A 17,959-nucleotide genomic window follows, 5' to 3' on the forward strand; every position below is an offset into this window, starting at 1 on the left:
ATCCATTCATTTTCAAAACATTCGAAGAGTCATGCATTTAAAAGCTGACCATGCAAACTTCTGACAAAAATCACTGATAGTACATCACCAACAAATACAGAATTAAAATAACTGCTGCTTACAACCCAGTAGTAATTCTTCATCTGCAAATGAGCCTGTTCTAGGAACCAACTTCTGCTCAGAACGCATGCATGAGGGGATTTCAAGAAATTCAGAGCAGCTAGTGTTGCATCACAGGATATTCTAACTGAAATGAAGCACAGTTGGGTTTATGTGGGTCCTGAAGGTATTTCTTTGCTTACTGTTTGACGTGTTCAGATATGATCTGACACCACGAACCTTTCCTTTCCAGCTACAGTTCTGAACCAACAGGCCGATCTGCCGAGAAACAATCCGATGACACACACTGCCAAGAAGCCCTGCTCTCCTCTGTGACCCTGTCCTCCATGACTTGTAACGCAGGCGCCCGACGCCGGTGCTAAACTGTCCTGCAGGATGCCTCGTCACCATTTCTACCTTTTACATGTAAAGTAACTTGTCAGAGCATAATGTACTGTGTATTTCTTCTACAGGAGATGTGTAGGCTATCTGTAAATTATAAATATGCCATTTTTATTATATATACACAAAACATCTATGTATAAAAAAAAAGATATTAAGGGTTTGTGCAAAAAAAAAATGTCCCTGCCACCTCATTTAGTGGACCATAGATGAATATATGCTGCTCTTTAAACTCTCCATTAGACTCTTGTTCCTCTAGATCATTTTGTACATATGGTTTTATTTTTTCATTGTGCTAATGAAAATGTACGATTAACCTGTGCTGGAACATAGAAGGGAAGAAACTTGATGTTGTGCCAAGCTGCCCTCTAGTGGTGGGCTACTCTAACAACATGGGATGGAGCTTTTCAGGAGGATTTGTCGGCACACTGGAACAACAGAAGCATCTTCATACATCCGCATCAACTCAGACTATTTAGAAGCCAAGGACAAAACAAGACGCTCTCTGAAGGTGCACAACTTCCACTCGGAGAGCATAAAAGCATCCCAGACGTCACTTGTTACTGTATGTTTCGTCAGGCAGCACATCAACACACTTACAGCCGAGCTGGCCTTTCTACCCTGCCCCTCCTGTTAACAGAACAGATGAATTAACTGAAAGACGGACTGCTTTAGCTCAGTGTGTGTAGAGTGTTTATGACCATGTTGAAGTGAGGTGACTTAACGATTAAAAGAAAAAAACCTGTTGCTTGCTGTGACTTCCATTTGGGTGTAAATGTTCTTCGTTTCAGTCAGTTGTCAGGGTAACCTATTGTACAGCCCCGTTTGTCTTTGCGTTATTTCGGACGGACAGCAAACGTCTTACTTGTTTTCACATTTGCACGAATGAGAATTCATTTTGTTTCCAATTTTTCTGTTTTAATTTATTAGTTCTTGTACTTCGGTCAAAACTAAGTGGTGAGCAAACAAGTTTTCATTGTCAATAAAAAAAACGGTTAGTGAGCTGTTTGCATCAGTTTTCATTAAAAGTATTTATACATTTACAAAGATTAGTGCAGTACAGTTTTATATACAAAATGTCACTGACTTAAGATTCGACTACAGTTACTTAAAGAATCCCAACTAATATAACTGTTTTTTTTGCATACCAGGAAATATTAGACTGACTTTTGTACAGTGACTTTCAACATGTCTGACATGTAATAAAGCTCATTGGTTCCTTATGTTAACTGTTTAAAAAATATGTTCAATAACAAAGTGAGTACATCCAATTAAATCTAGACCAACCGTTGATCCTGAAAAAGTGTGTTTAAATTTAGTCTCATTTCAGAGGTTGTTGCGTCCATGAGATTTATCTGCTTTGCAACTAATGAAGCTCTGAGGAATAAGCAGGATGAATGTTCAAGTATTATTAAAAGAGCCAAATGCCTAAAAGCACACACTGTTAAGTATATTAAGGCTCATCAGTCATATTAGTTGGGGTTCTTACTGAAATAATTTCTCTAAAATATTCTGATTGCTTTAGCTACACCATGCAGACGGAGTAACGTGGTTCTCAAGCCTCCGATGTGTTCAATCTGCATGTCGTCTCCAGACTTTTTCTACTTGCCTCTCAATGACTTTAAACACATCTGGGTCCTCAATGGTTGGCGTAATCTGTGAAGAGAAATATTTAAAAAGTTCAAATCTGAAACAGCCTTCAGTAAAACTGCCATTTATGAATATGTTTACAGAAGGTTCTGTACGAGGAAATTTGTTCCTCCTAACATTTGATAAATGAATGATTATTGTAAAGTGCTGAGGTCATCACATCCCACCTTGTAGGGTTTGCCGTTGACCAGGGCGGCCAGAGAAGAGCGGGGGATTTTTCCGGAACGCGTCTTCGGTAACCCGTGGACGAAGAGCACATTCCTGAAGGCGGCTACAGGTCCAATGGTGTCTCTCACCAGCTTCACCACCTCCTTTGTGATTTCTTCCTCAGTTTTCTGCACATCTGACACAAAAAACGATGCAAAAACCCAAATTATTTTATAAAAATGAATCAGAAAAAAGAGGCAGGCATTTGTATTCTGTCTCCCTGAACCAAAAAGATGCATTGAAGTTTATGTAATATGATAATAAGCAAAGACATACTTTGTAAGGCACTTCATTGCTCTTACCTTTTTTAAGTACACACAGTGCCAAAGGAACATGGCCCTTCAGAGAGTCCTCCAGACCTACCACAGCGCAGTCCCCCACTGCAGAGTGCAGCAGCACCGACTGGAACACAAACACGTCCTTGTAATTGGGGGAAAATAATTAAATTAAAGCATATTCATCAGAATCCTCTCTGCAATGGTTCTCCCACTTCCTCTAATGCTCCAGCAGACAGCCTGTGACCCGCCACGTTGATGACATCATCAGACCGAGACATGATGTAAAGGAAGCCCTCCTCATCCAAAAATCCAGCGTCCATGGTGTCATAGTAACCCTGGAAAAGAAAGATTACACAAGAGGAAATCTAATCACGTTATATTTTAGATCAAAAAGTAGCAAAATTTCACTGAAACATCTTGCATACTCTAAATGCTGCAATTAGATCAGGTAATTCTGCAATATCAAGTTTAAACACTAGATGTCTACCTTTCTCTACTAAAAAAAAAAATTCTCCTCTGAAAACCAAAACCAACCACAGAGTAACACAACATTAAGTTGTGAAGATAAGTTTTAGAAGCAACAAAGTACTTACTGGAAACTTGGAGAAGTAAAGCTCCTTGAAGAGACAGTAGTTTTGCCACAGGCACAGTGCAGCTCCAGGTGGTAGAGGCAGTCTGAGGGGAAGAGTGCAGAATAAGATTATCTATTAAAAATATCCCATCTTAGAAGAAGCTTGAGATTAATTCGAATACCAAGGCTTGTGGCATTTTTAATTCAGTGCAGCCGAGCTCTGCTAGACCTTACCTGACCCAGTAACAGGCACCCAAACAAACAAAAAGCGCAGAAAGGAAAGGTCAGGAAGTCATTGTTTACCAAGAGATGACCAGTAATCCCTCCTCTTAGTCAGTTTCCTCCATGTACTCAACCCTAGAGGTAGCGTTAACTCCAGAGAAGAACTTCTGGAGTTTTGTTCTCATTCTTATTTTAAATCAAAACTATTTGGAAGCCCAGTTGTACATAAACTAAATTGGAATAAATATCCCAAAGCAGCTGTACAGGAACAAAGTGAAAACTAATCAATTTTGGAATAGGAGGCATTTAGAATACACTTATTGTATCTTTCTAATAAAAGACAAAGAGCTGTAACACACTCAGATGTGTGTTACAGCACACATCTGAGAAGAAACGTCCAGATTTTCTCCTAAGACCAGCAGGAACAATAACACAGCTGCTCCCGTCTGTCTTAAGAGCTCACACTCTGTCACTCCATGCACAGCATATTGGAAATCCCCCCTCAGCAGCACTCGGTCATTACGAGCGTTTTTAAAAACTGCAAGGGAGTGGAGTGGAGGGTGATAACTGATGGAGAGCAGGCTGGCACTGGGAGCGGCACAAAAAAGCTCTTCTACGTTCAGTGAAGTTCACTTAGCAACCGTTTCATAAAAACATATCCATTAGCAGCACTTTGCTCCCAGAAACACCAGAATTTGGAGTCTGACAAATGCTGCCCGACTGAGTTCATAAGTGTAAAATACTCCTGTGTGAACATGTTGTATAATGGATGTGTGTACGATTAAAAAACAAAACAAAATAAGCAGCTCGCAGGTCAGCTTGGCTTACCTGACCACAATATTTCCCAGAGTTTTTGGCTTCAACTCCTGCATGTCATCGTCAATCACAGTGACTAAAAAACAGCAAACAGGAAGGCTGTATGAACACTGACAAACTGAACATGTTGAAGATGAAAAAAAATGACTACAAGTTATCATCGTTAAGATAGTGACTACAGGGTTCCAACATGTCTAAAGCCAAAACCTCACACTAAAGGTTCCAGAGCTCCCAATCCTTTTGAAACCTTTGCTCTTATTAATCTATAAGTTAGTAAGAGTGTAAATTAAAAATGATAATGATAATAATAATGATAATGGCAGAAATGTCAACAATAATCAGGTTTAAAATCTGAAACAGACCGTCTGGATGGATGTGCAGATAAAAGGTGACAAAGGATGAAAGATGGAAGGATAAATAGATGGAATTATTCATGGACAAAGACTGATGGAAGGATGGACTTGGTGAGATACAGAGTGACTGATGAACGTACAGAAAAAGGGATGGATGGATGGTTGGATGAGCAAAGACTAACAGATGGATGCTGTACTACACCGACGGATACAGAAAAGGACAGATGGAGGGATCAAAGGATGATTCATGGATGAATGGATGGACTGATGGCAGATGGAGAGAAAGAAGGATGATAGATGTACAGAAAAGGATTCAGAGAAGGAAAAAAAAGAAACAGATCCATTGAATGATGGACAGGCAAAGGGACAAATAATAAAATGAATAAACTGATATTCACTTAAATAGATGGACAGAGAGGCGGCAGAATTAGAGGGATGAATTGACAATAAATAGTTGGAAGAACATTGGGATGTATAGACTGAGCATGGACAGATCTGTAAGAAGTTCATTCTCAAAAATTCTCTCACCATTGTAACCTGGAACTGGTTTCCCAGCCTGGCCTGCAGGTGGCGTGAGCGAGTTACCCAGGCCGATACAGGAGGATGTGATGGCTGAGCCAGTTTCTACAAAGAAAACAAAAAAAAAGTGTTTAATTAAGAATCAGAACTCGCCTTCAATTTGAATTTCGAAAACAGCTCATTAGTTTTAATGTCAAGCTGATAGAAGGAAAAATGTGTTGTGTTGCTTCTGTGAGCAGCGTTAACCCACATAACAGAACTATGACAGCTCCTGTGGGCTCTCCCCGACTCCGCCACAGAACTGTGCTCCAGTTACAGCAGAGAGCCGGATGGCGGGCCTGCGCGCCCACCCAACAGAGGAATAACAGAATCAGCCCAGCTCAGCATGGGAGATTACATCAGACACAGCAGATGAGTGCGCCAGCATCAGCATCTGTCTTTGGTGTTAAATGCAAAACCCCAGATCTGTGAAGAGACATTCCTTCCTTCTTTCCTTCGTTTCAATGTCTCTGCATAAAGTTTACAGCATAAACATTCGTAAGCGGCTGATTCAATAAATCCGTCTGCTACAGAAAGCATATGTGGTGTAAATTCAGTGCTACAATTTATTATTGATTTTATAAAGCTTATGTAACAGCAAATAATCCTTCTGCATCATGTATTCCACTAGAATAAATATAAAGTAGTCATGCTGGACTGTTCTCTGCAAGGGCAAAAGCTAATGGGAAAACATTTTAAGCCACCAGATCGCCATGCAAAGGTCATTTCAGTCAATAGCACAATAATGCATAAAATATGAGCCACAAACCTACAATTAAATACTGAAGCATCGGCAATAAAAGGATTATAACAGGGTGTAGCATGTTGTGAAAAAGTATTTCCCCTATAATTTTGCTTTTTCTGTTACTCCTAAAGGTTTAGTGCAACATCATTTATATCAAAGATAATCCGGGTAAACACTGACCAAAAACAACTCACAAGAACTCAAATTTTGACAAAGACATAGTGATGATCCTTAAGTGAAAGGAAGTGAAATATTCAGTGAACTGGCAAGACAAAAACAGAAGTTTTAGGACGGCTTGTGTCCTGTTACATCCAGGGTAAAACTAACAGCATTTCAGGAAAGAAGCCTTTTGACAGTCAAACATGGTGGTGGTGGTGTGATGATCTGGGGCTGCTCCTTTACTGTGTTGCTGTAGTTAAGGCGTGTCAAACTCCAGTCCTCAAAGGCCGCTGTTCTGCAGTTTTTAAATGTGCCACTGGTACCAAACACTGGAATGAAATGGCTTAATTAATGGTTGTGGTTCCTCCTTGTGTAGATCAGTTCTCCAGAGCCTTGATAATGACCTAATTATTCTATTCAGGTTTGGTGCAGCAGAGGCCCATCGAAAAGTTGCAGGACAGTGGCCCTGGAGGACTGGAGTTTGACACCTGTGCTGTAGTTGAAAGAACCATGAGTTCTGTTCTCTGACAGAAAATCCTGAAGAACCATCAGTTTGTGGCTTTAGACTGGGATGCATTTGAGTTATGCAACTCCACCTCTGATTGGCTCAAATACCTAAATTAAATAAATATGGATGCCATTTGTCCTTGACAAGTGGACCAAAACACTCATGGAGCATTTACATTTTTCTGCCAGTGGTGGTTAGTTATCAGGTTTAAAAGGCAAATTAAACCACCTGAGGCCAAGATAGTTGGAGCTTATGATTTCATCATTACCTGCTTTTCGCATTCATACCAACTACTGTTGTCTGTTATTTAATATTATGTTTGATAAACATTAAAGTTAGTTTAAGGAAAGTCTGGGAACAGGAGAACAAATCATTTGAAACTGTTGGGACATTTTCGACGTCATAGTATAGCATGTCGTTTTTTTGGACATTTTCGACGTCATAGTATAGCATGTCGTTTTTTAGGACATTTTCGACGTCATAGTATAGCATGTCGTTTTTTTGACATTTTCGACGTCATAGTATAGCATGTCGTTTTTTTGGACATTTTCGACGTCATAGTATAGCATGTAGTTTTTTTGGACATTTTCGACGTCATAGTATAGCATGTCGTTTTTTTGGACATTTTCGACGTCATAGAATAGCATGTCGTTTTTTTGAACATTTTCGACGTCATAGTATAGCATGTCGTATTTTTGGACATTTTCGACGTCATAGTATAGCATGTCGTATTTTTGGACATTTTCGACGTCATAGTATAGCATGTCGTTTTTTTGGACATTTTCGACGTCATAGTATAGCATGTCGTTTTTTTGGACATTTTCGACGTCATAGTATAGCATGTCGTTTTTTTGGACATTTTCGACGTCATAGTATAGCATGTCGTTTTTTGGACATTTTCGACGTCATAGTATAGCATGTCGTTTTTTTGGACATTTTCGACGTCATAGTATAGCATGTCGTTTTTTTGACATTTTCGACGTCATAGTATAGCATGTCGTTTTTTTGACATTTTCGACGTCATAGTATAGCATGTCGTTTTTTTGGACATTTTCGACGTCATAGAATAGCAGGTCGTTTTTTTGGACATTTTCGACGTCATAGTATAGCATGTCGTTTTTTTGGACATTTTCGACGTCATAGTATAGCATGTCGTTTTTTTGGACATTTTCGACGTCATAGTATAGCATGTCGTTTTTTTGAACATTTTCGACGTCATAGTATAGCATGTCGTTTTTTTGAACATTTTCGACATCATAGTATAGCATGTCGTTTTTTTGGACATTTTCGACGTCATAGTATAGCATGTCATTTTTTGGACATTTCGGATGTCATAGTATAGCATGTCGTTTTTTTGGACATTTTCGACGTCATAGTATAGCATGTCGTTTTTTTGACATTTTCGACGTCATAGTATAGCATGTCGTTTTTTTGACATTTTCGACGTCATAGTATAGCATGTCGTTTTTTTGACATTTTCGACATCATAGTATAGCATGTCGTTTTTTTGGACATTTTCGACGTCATAGTATAGCATGTCGTTTTTTTGGACATTTTCGACGTCATAGTATAGCATGTCGTTTTTTTGGACATTTTCGACGTCATAGTATAGCATGTCGTTTTTTTGGACATTTTCGACGTCATAGAATAGCATGTCGTTTTTTTGACATTTTCGACATCATAGTATAGCATGTCGTTTTTTTGAACATTTTCGACGTCATAGTATGGCATGTCGTATTTTTGGACATTTTCGACGTCATAGTATGGCATGTCGTATTTTTGGACATTTTCGACGTCATAGTATAGCATGTCGTTTTTTTGGACATTTTCGACGTCATAGTATAGCATGTCGTTTTTTTGGACATTTTCGACGTCATAGTATAGCATGTCGTTTTTTGGACATTTTCGACGTCATAGTATAGCATGTCGTTTTTTTGGACATTTTCGACGTCATAGTATAGCATGTCGTTTTTTGGACATTTTCGACGTCATAGTATAGCATGTCGTTTTTTGGACATTTTCGACGTCATAGTATAGCATGTCGTTTTTTTGACATTTTCGACATCATAGTATAGCATGTCGTTTTTTTGGACATTTTCGACGTCATAGTATAGCATGTCGTTTTTTTGGACATTTTCGACGTCATAGTATAGCATGTCGTTTTTTTGGACATTTTCGACATCATAGTATAGCATGTCGTTTTTTTTTTACATTTTCGACGTCATAGTATAGCATGTCGGGTTTTTTTACATTTTCGACGTCATAGTATAGCATGTCGTTTTTTTTTACATTTTCGACGTCATAGTATAGCATGTCGTTTTTTTTTACATTTTCGACGTCATAGTATAGCATGTCGTTTTTTTGAACATTTTCGACGTCATAGTATAGCATGTCGTTTTTTTGACATTTTCGACGTCATAGTATAGCATGTCGTTTTTTTGACATTTTCGACATCGTAGTATAGCATGTCGTTTTTTTGACATTTTCGACATCATAGTATAGCATGTCGTTTTTTTGGACATTTTCGACGTCATAGTATAGCATGTAGTTTTTTTGGACATTTTCGACGTCATAGTATAGCATGTAGTTTTTTTGGACATTTTCGACGTCATAGTATAGCATGTCATTTTTTTGGACATTTTCGACGTCATAGAATAGCATGTCGTTTTTTTGACATTTTCGACATCATAGTATAGCATGTCGTTTTTTTGACATTTTCGACGTCATAGTATAGCATGTCGTATTTTTGGACATTTTCGACGTCATAGTATAGCATGTCGTATTTTTGGACATTTTCGACGTCATAGTATAGCATGTCGTTTTTTTGGACATTTTCGACGTCATAGTATAGCATATCGTTTTTTTGGACATTTTCGACGTCATAGTATAGCATGTCGTTTTTTTTTACATTTTCGACGTCATAGTATAGCATGTCGTTTTTTTGACATTTTCGACATCATAGTATAGTATGTCGTTTTTTTGGACATTTTCGACGTCATAGTATAGCATGTCGTTTTTTTGACATTTTCGACGTCATAGTATAGCATGTCGTTTTTTTGGACATTTTCGACGTCATAGTATAGCATGTCGTTTTTTGACATTTTCGACGTCATAGTATAGCATGTCGTTTTTTGACATTTTCGACATCATAGTATAGCATGTCGTTTTTTTGACATTTTCGACGTCATAGTATAGCATGTCGTTTTTTTGGACATTTTCGACGTCATAGTATAGCATGTCGTTTTTTTGGACATTTTCGACGTCATAGTATAGCATGTCGTTTTTTTGACATTTTCGACGTCATAGTATAGCATGTCGTTTTTTTGACATTTTCGACGTCATAGTATAGCATGTCGTTTTTTGGACATTTTCGACGTCATAGTATAGCATGTCGTTTTTTTGGACATTTTCGACGTCATAGTATAGCATGTCGTTTTTTTGGACATTTTCGACGTCATAGTATAGCATGTCGTTTTTTTGGACATTTTCGACGTCATAGTATAGCATGTCGTTTTTTTGGACATTTTCGACGTCATAGTATAGCATGTCGTTTTTTTGGACATTTTCGACGTCATAGTATAGCATGTCGTTTTTTGGACATTTTCGACGTCATAGTATAGCATGTCGTTTTTTTGGACATTTTCGACGTCATAGTATAGCATGTCGTTTTTTTGGACATTTTCGACGTCATAGTATAGCATGTCGTTTTTTTGGACATTTTCGACGTCATAGTATAGCATGTCGTTTTTTTGGACATTTTCGACGTCATAGTATAGCATGTCGTTTTTTTGGACATTTTCGACGTCATAGTATAGCATGTCGTTTTTTTGGACATTTTCGACGTCATAGTATAGCATGTCGTTTTTTTGGACATTTTCGACGTCATAGTATAGAATGTCGTTTTTTTGACATTTTCGACGTCATAGTATAGCATGTCGTTTTTTTGACATTTTCGACGTCATAGTATAGCATGTCGTTTTTTTGACATTTTCGACGTCATAGTATAGCATGTCGTTTTTTTGACATTTTCGACGTCATAGTATAGCATGTCGTTTTTTTGGACATTTTCGACGTCATAGTATAGCATGTCGTTTTTTTGACATTTTCGACGTCATAGTATAGCATGTCGTTTTTTTGACATTTTCGACGTCATAGTATAGCATGTCGTTTTTTTGGACATTTTCGACGTCATAGTATAGCATGTCGTTTTTTTGGACATTTTCGACGTCATAGTATAGCATGTCGTTTTTTTGGACATTTTCGACGTCATAGTATAGCATGTCGTTTTTTTGACATTTTCGACATCATAGTATAGCATGTCGTTTTTTTGAACATTTTCGACGTCATAGTATAGCATGTCGTTTTTTTGGACATTTTCGACGTCATAGTATAGCATGTCGTTTTTTTGGACATTTTCGACGTCATAGTATAGCATGTCGTTTTTTTGGACATTTTCGACGTCATAGTATAGCATGTCGTTTTTTTGGACATTTTCGACGTCATAGTATAGCATGTCGTTTTTTTGGACATTTTCGACGTCATAGTATAGCATGTCGTTTTTTTGGACATTTTCGACGTCATAGTATAGCATGTCGTTTTTTTGGACATTTTCGACGTCATAGTATAGCATGTCGTTTTTTTGACATTTTCGACGTCATAGTATAGCATGTCGTTTTTTTGACATTTTCGACATCATAGTATAGCATGTCGTTTTTTTGGACATTTTCGACGTCATAGTATAGCATGTCGTTTTTTTGGACATTTTCGACGTCATAGTATAGCATGTCGTTTTTTTGGACATTTTCGACGTCATAGTATAGCATGTCGTTTTTTTGGACATTTTCGACGTCATAGTATAGCATGTCGTTTTTTTGGACATTTTCGACATCATAGTATAGCATGTCGTTTTTTTGGACATTTTCGACGTCATAGTATAGCATGTCGTTTTTTTGGACATTTTCGACGTCATAGTATAGCATGTCGTTTTTTTGGACATTTTCGACGTCATAGTATAGCATGTCGTTTTTTTGGACATTTTCGACGTCATAGTATAGCATGTCGTTTTTTTGGACATTTTCGACATCATAGTATAGCATGTCGTTTTTTTGGACATTTTCGACGTCATAGTATAGCATGTCGTTTTTTTGGACATTTTCGACGTCATAGTATAGCATGTCGTTTTTTTTGGACATTTTCGACGTCATAGTATATAGCATGTCGTTTTTTTGGACATTTTCGACGTCATAGTATAGCATGTCGTTTTTTTGGACATTTTCGACGTCATAGTATAGCATGTCGTTTTTTTTGGACATTTTCGACGTCATAGTATAGCATGTCGTTTTTTTGGACATTTTCGACGTCATAGTATAGCATGTCGTTTTTTGGACATTTTCGACGTCATAGTATAGCATGTCGTTTTTTTGGACATTTTCGACATCATAGTATAGCATGTCGTTTTTTTGGACATTTTCGACGTCATAGTATAGCATGTCGTTTTTTTGGACATTTTCGACAGTCATAGTATAGCATGTCGGTTTTTTTTACATTTTCGACGTCATAGTATAGCATGTCGGTTTTTTTTGACATTTTCGACGTCATAGTATAGCATGTCGTTTTTTTTGACATTTTCGACGTCATAGTATAGCATGTCGTTTTTTTGGACATTTTCGACGTCATAGTATAGCATGTCGTTTTTTTGGACATTTTCGACGTCATAGTATAGCATGTCGTTTTTTTTTACATTTTGGACGTCATAGTATAGCATGTCGTTTTTTTGGACATTTTGGACGTCATAGTATAGCATGTCGTTTTTTTTTACATTTTCGACGTCATAGTATAGCATGTCGGTTTTTTTTGACATTTTCGACGTCATAGTATAGCATGTCGTTTTTTTGGACATTTTGGACGTCATAGTATAGCATGTCGTTTTTTTTTACATTTTGGACGTCATAGTATAGCATGTCGTTTTTTTTGGACATTTTGGACGTCATAGTATAGCATGTCGTTTTTTTTTACATTTTCGACGTCATAGTATAGCATGTCGGTTTTTTTGACATTTTCGACGTCATAGTATAGCATGTCGTTTTTTTTACATTTTCGACGTCATAGTATAGCATGTCGTTTTTTTGGACATTTTCGACGTCATAGTATAGCATGTCGTTTTTTTGGACATTTTCGACGTCATAGTATAGCATGTCGTTTTTTTGGACATTTTCGACGTCATAGTATAGCATGTCGTTTTTTTGGACATTTTCGACGTCATAGTATAGCATGTCGTTTTTTTGGACATTTTCGACATCATAGTATAGCATGTCGTTTTTTTGGACATTTTCGACGTCATAGTATAGCATGTCGTTTTTTTGGACATTTTCGACATCATAGTATAGCATGTCGTTTTTTTTTACATTTTCGACGTCATAGTATAGCATGTCGTTTTTTTTTACATTTTCGACGTCATAGTATAGCATGTCGTTTTTTTGGACATTTTCGACGTCATAGTATAGCATGTCGTTTTTTTTTACATTTTGGACGTCATAGTATAGCATGTCGTTTTTTTGGACATTTTGGACGTCATAGTATAGCATGTCGTTTTTTTTACATTTTCGACGTCATAGTATAGCATGTCGTTTTTTTTGACATTTTCGACGTCATAGTATAGCATGTCGTTTTTTTGACATTTTCGACGTCATAGTATAGCATGTCGTTTTTTTTGGACATTTTGGACGTCATAGTATAGCATGTCGTTTTTTTGGACATTTTGACGTCATAGTATAGCATGTCGTTTTTTTTTACATTTTCGACGTCATAGTATAGCATGTCGTTTTTTTTTTACATTTTCGACGTCATAGTATAGCATGTCGTTTTTTTGACATTTTCGACGTCATAGTATAGCATGTCGTTTTTTTGGACATTTTCGACGTCATAGTATAGCATGTCGTTTTTTGACATTTTCGACATCATAGTATAGCATGTCGTTTTTTTGAACATTTTCGACGTCATAGTATAGATGATAGCATGTTCGTCTTTTTTGGACATTTTCGACGTCATAGTATAGCATGTCGTTTTTTTGGACATTTTCGACATCATAGTATAGCATGCCGTTTTTTTGGACATTTCGACGTCATAGTATAGCATGTCGTTTTTTTGGACATTTTCGACGTCATAGTATAGCATGTCGTTTTTTTGGACATTTTCGACGTCATAGTATAGCATGTCGTTTTTTTGGACATTTTCGACGTCATAGTATAGCATGTCGTTTTTTTGGACATTTTCGACGTCATAGTATAGCATGTCGTTTTTTTGGACATTTTCGACGTCATAGTATAGCATGTCGTTTTTTTGGACATTTTCGACGTCATAGTATAGCATGTCGTTTTTTTGGACATTTTCGACGTCATAGTATAGCATGTCGTTTTTTTGGACATTTTCGACGTCATAGTATAGCATGTCGTTTTTTTGGACATTTTCGACGTCATAGTATAGAATGTCGTTTTTTTGACATTTTCGACGTCATAGTATAGCATGTCGTTTTTTTGACATTTTCGACATCATAGTATAGCATGTCGTTTTTTTGGACATTTTCGACGTCATAGTATAGCATGTCGTTTTTTTGACATTTTCGACGTCATAGTATAGCATGTCGTTTTTTTGGACATTTTCGACGTCATAGTATAGCATGTCGTTTTTTTGACATTTTCGACGTCATAGTATAGCATGTCGTTTTTTTGACATTTTCGACATCATAGTATAGCATGTCGTTTTTTTGGACATTTTCGACGTCATAGTATAGCATGTAGTTTTTTTGGACATTTTCGACGTCATAGTATAGCATGTCGTTTTTTTGGACATTTTCGACGTCATAGAATAGCATGTCGTTTTTTTGACATTTTCGACATCATAGTATAGCATGTCGTTTTTTTGAACATTTTCGACGTCATAGTATAGCATGTCGTATTTTTGGACATTTTCGACGTCATAGTATAGCATGTCGTTTTTTTGGACATTTTCGACGTCATAGTATAGCATGTCGTTTTTTTGGACATTTTCAACGTCATAGTATAGCATGTCGTTTTTTTGGACATTTTCGACGTCATAGTATAGCATGTCGTTTTTTTTGGACATTTTCGACGTCATAGTATATAGCATGTCGTTTTTTTGGACATTTTCGACGTCATAGTATAGCATGTCGTTTTTTTGGACATTTTCGACGTCATAGTATAGCATGTCGTTTTTTTGACATTTTCGACGTCATAGTATAGCATGTCGTTTTTTTGACATTTTCGACATCATAGTATAGCATGTCGTTTTTTTGGACATTTTCGACGTCATAGTATAGCATGTCGTTTTTTTGGACATTTTCGACGTCATAGTATAGCATGTCGTTTTTTTTGGACATTTTCGACGTCATAGTATAGCATGTCGTTTTTTTGGACATTTTCGACGTCATAGTATAGCATGTCGTTTTTTTGGACATTTTCGACATCATAGTATAGCATGTCGTTTTTTTGGACATTTTCGACGTCATAGTATAGCATGTCGTTTTTTTGGACATTTTCGACGTCATAGTATAGCATGTCGTTTTTTTGGACATTTTCGACGTCATAGTATAGCATGTCGTTTTTTTGGACATTTTCGACGTCATAGTATAGCATGTCGTTTTTTTGGACATTTTCGACATCATAGTATAGCATGTCGTTTTTTTGGACATTTTCGACGTCATAGTATAGCATGTCGTTTTTTGGACATTTTCGACATCATAGTATAGCATGTCGGTTTTTTTTACATTTTCGACGTCATAGTATAGCATGTCGGGTTTTTTTACATTTTCGACGTCATAGTATAGCATGTCGGTTTTTTTTGACATTTTCGACGTCATAGTATAGCATGTCGTTTTTTTTACATTTTCGACGTCATAGTATAGCATGTCGTTTTTTTGGACATTTTCGACGTCATTGTCGAAAATGTAAAAAAACGACTATGTCGTTTTTTTGGACATTTTCGACGTCATAGTATAGCATGTCGTTTTTTTGACATTTTCGACGTCATAGTATAGCATGTCGTTTTTTTGACATTTTCGACATCATAGTATAGCATGTCGTTTTTTTGGACATTTTCGACGTCATAGTATAGCATGTCGTTTTTTTGGACATTTTCGACATCATAGTATAGCATGTCGGTTTTTTTTACATTTTCGACGTCATAGTATAGCATGTCGGTTTTTTTTGACATTTTCGACGTCATAGTATAGCATGTCGTTTTTTTTTACATTTTCGACGTCATAGTATAGCATGTCGTTTTTTTGGACATTTTCGACGTCATAGTATAGCATGTCGTTTTTTTGGACATTTTCGACGTCATAGTATAGCATGTCGTTTTTTTTTACATTTTGGACGTCATAGTATAGCATGTCGTTTTTTTGGACATTTTGGACGTCATAGTATAGCATGTCGTTTTTTTTTACATTTTCGACGTCATAGTATAGCATGTCGGTTTTTTTTGACATTTTCGACGTCATAGTATAGCATGTCGTTTTTTTGGACATTTTGGACGTCATAGTATAGCATGTCGTTTTTTTTTACATTTTGGACGTCATAGTATAGCATGTCGTTTTTTTGGACATTTTGGACGTCATAGTATAGCATGTCGTTTTTTTTTACATTTTCGACGTCATAGTATAGCATGTCGGTTTTTTTGACATTTTCGACGTCATAGTATAGCATGTCGTTTTTTTTTACATTTTCGACGTCATAGTATAGCATGTCGTTTTTTTGGACATTTTCGACGTCATAGTATAGCATGTCGTTTTTTGGACATTTTCGACGTCATAGTATAGCATGTCGTTTTTTTGGACATTTTCGACGTCATAGTATAGCATGTCGTTTTTTTGGACATTTTCGACGTCATAGTATAGCATGTCGTTTTTTTGGACATTTTCGACATCATAGTATAGCATGTCGTTTTTTTGGACATTTTCGACGTCATAGTATAGCATGTCGTTTTTTTGGACATTTTCGACATCATAGTATAGCATGTCGTTTTTTTTTACATTTTCGACGTCATAGTATAGCATGTGGTTTTTTTTTACATTTTCGACGTCATAGTATAGCATGTCGTTTTTTTGGACATTTTCGACGTCATAGTATAGCATGTCGTTTTTTTTTACATTTTGGACGTCATAGTATAGCATGTCGTTTTTTTGGACATTTTGGACGTCATAGTATAGCATGTCGTTTTTTTTTACATTTTCGACGTCATAGTATAGCATGTCGGTTTTTTTTGACATTTTCGACGTCATAGTATAGCATGTCGTTTTTTTGGACATTTTGGACGTCATAGTATAGCATGTCGGTTTTTTTTTACATTTTGGACGTCATAGTATAGCATGTCGTTTTTTTGGACATTTTGGACGTCATAGTATAGCATGTCGTTTTTTTTTACATTTTCGACGTCATAGTATAGCATGTCGTTTTTTTTTACATTTTCGACGTCATAGTATAGCATGTCGTTTTTTTTTACATTTTCGACGTCATAGTATAGCATGTCGTTTTTTTGGACATTTTCGACGTCATAGTATAGCATGTCGGGTTTTTTTGACATTTTCGACGTCATACTATAGCATGTCGTTTTTTTTTACATTTTCAACGTCATAGTATAGTATGTCATTTTTGGGTTGCTTCCACATGAGACCTGGTGAGTCTTTTTACTAACAAGACAGAAGAGGAGGGAATGTATGATCTTCTAATTGATCCGATTGTAACATCCGTTTGAAATATTTCAACCAGACAGCAGTTCTTAAAGTCCCACATCATAATTAGTAGGAGCATTTAGATTCACTCTTTTCTCATCCCTTATGGAGACATTTTGTTAAAGCAAAGATGCCCTAATTCAATCGCAAACATATTGGCTCAATTACTGGAGTTTTGGCTGATTAAAGTAGGCATCTTTTAAAAACTCTCTTGAATTGCACGTTGACTGGAGTTTGACCCAACCACTGAAAGGAGGTGACATGAGCAGAAGGTGTTAAACTGTCTAAAACAGACGATATTCGAGATAAACTAATAAACTTCAAACCTAGAAAAAATATGGACTTTACATTGTAAGGTGAAAGCAGCCAGACTAAACTGACTGTGCAGCTTTTAGGGATAAAATCACACAGAAAGTACGAAGGCATTGACATAATGCTGACATAAGACTAGCACCAAAAAGATTAGTACTTTAAGACTGTTGATAAAATAGTAAAGGAACATATGATTTAATAATCATTATGCAAACTTTAATTTGCTTGGTAATGTGCATTTGAGTCGAGTCGTTTTCTCACACATTCTGTCTCGAGTCAAACTTTAGTCTTCCCATCTTCCTCCAGCTTCACACCCTTTCCTCTTGTACACAAAC

General features: G+C 36.7%; 2 protein-coding genes across 12 annotated transcripts in view; one reads left to right on the forward strand and one right to left on the reverse strand.

Annotated features, from left to right (window-relative positions):
* The window catches only part of ppfia2 (PTPRF interacting protein alpha 2), a 123,772-nt gene extending 122,269 nt beyond the window's left edge, over positions 1–1,503 (forward strand). For all 10 annotated transcript variants that reach the window (XM_023350345.1, XM_023350349.1, XM_023350350.1 and 7 more), the window contains one exon: positions 353–1,503. Coding sequence is in view for 2 of the 10 variants with exons in the window: in XM_023350349.1 (XP_023206117.1) it covers positions 353–364 (12 nt within the window). In the remaining 8 variants the exon portion in view is untranslated. The remainder of the gene's footprint in view (positions 1–352) is intronic.
* acss3 (acyl-CoA synthetase short chain family member 3) overlaps positions 1,410–17,959 on the reverse strand; it is a 33,625-nt gene continuing 17,075 nt past the window's right edge. For both annotated transcript variants that reach the window (XM_023350356.1, XM_023350358.1), the window contains 7 exons: positions 5,127–5,222; positions 4,258–4,321; positions 3,230–3,311; positions 2,849–2,971; positions 2,661–2,760; positions 2,319–2,494; positions 1,410–2,157 (listed from right to left, as the gene is read on the reverse strand). In XM_023350356.1, the coding sequence (XP_023206124.1) occupies positions 2,074–2,157; positions 2,319–2,494; positions 2,661–2,760; positions 2,849–2,971; positions 3,230–3,311; positions 4,258–4,321; positions 5,127–5,222 (725 nt within the window). In that variant the 3' untranslated portion in view covers positions 1,410–2,073. The remainder of the gene's footprint in view (positions 2,158–2,318; positions 2,495–2,660; positions 2,761–2,848; positions 2,972–3,229; positions 3,312–4,257; positions 4,322–5,126; positions 5,223–17,959) is intronic.

Source organism: Xiphophorus maculatus, chromosome 17 (genome assembly GCF_002775205.1).
Source record: "Xiphophorus maculatus strain JP 163 A chromosome 17, X_maculatus-5.0-male, whole genome shotgun sequence".
Classification (NCBI taxonomy): Eukaryota; Metazoa; Chordata; class Actinopteri; order Cyprinodontiformes; family Poeciliidae; genus Xiphophorus; species Xiphophorus maculatus.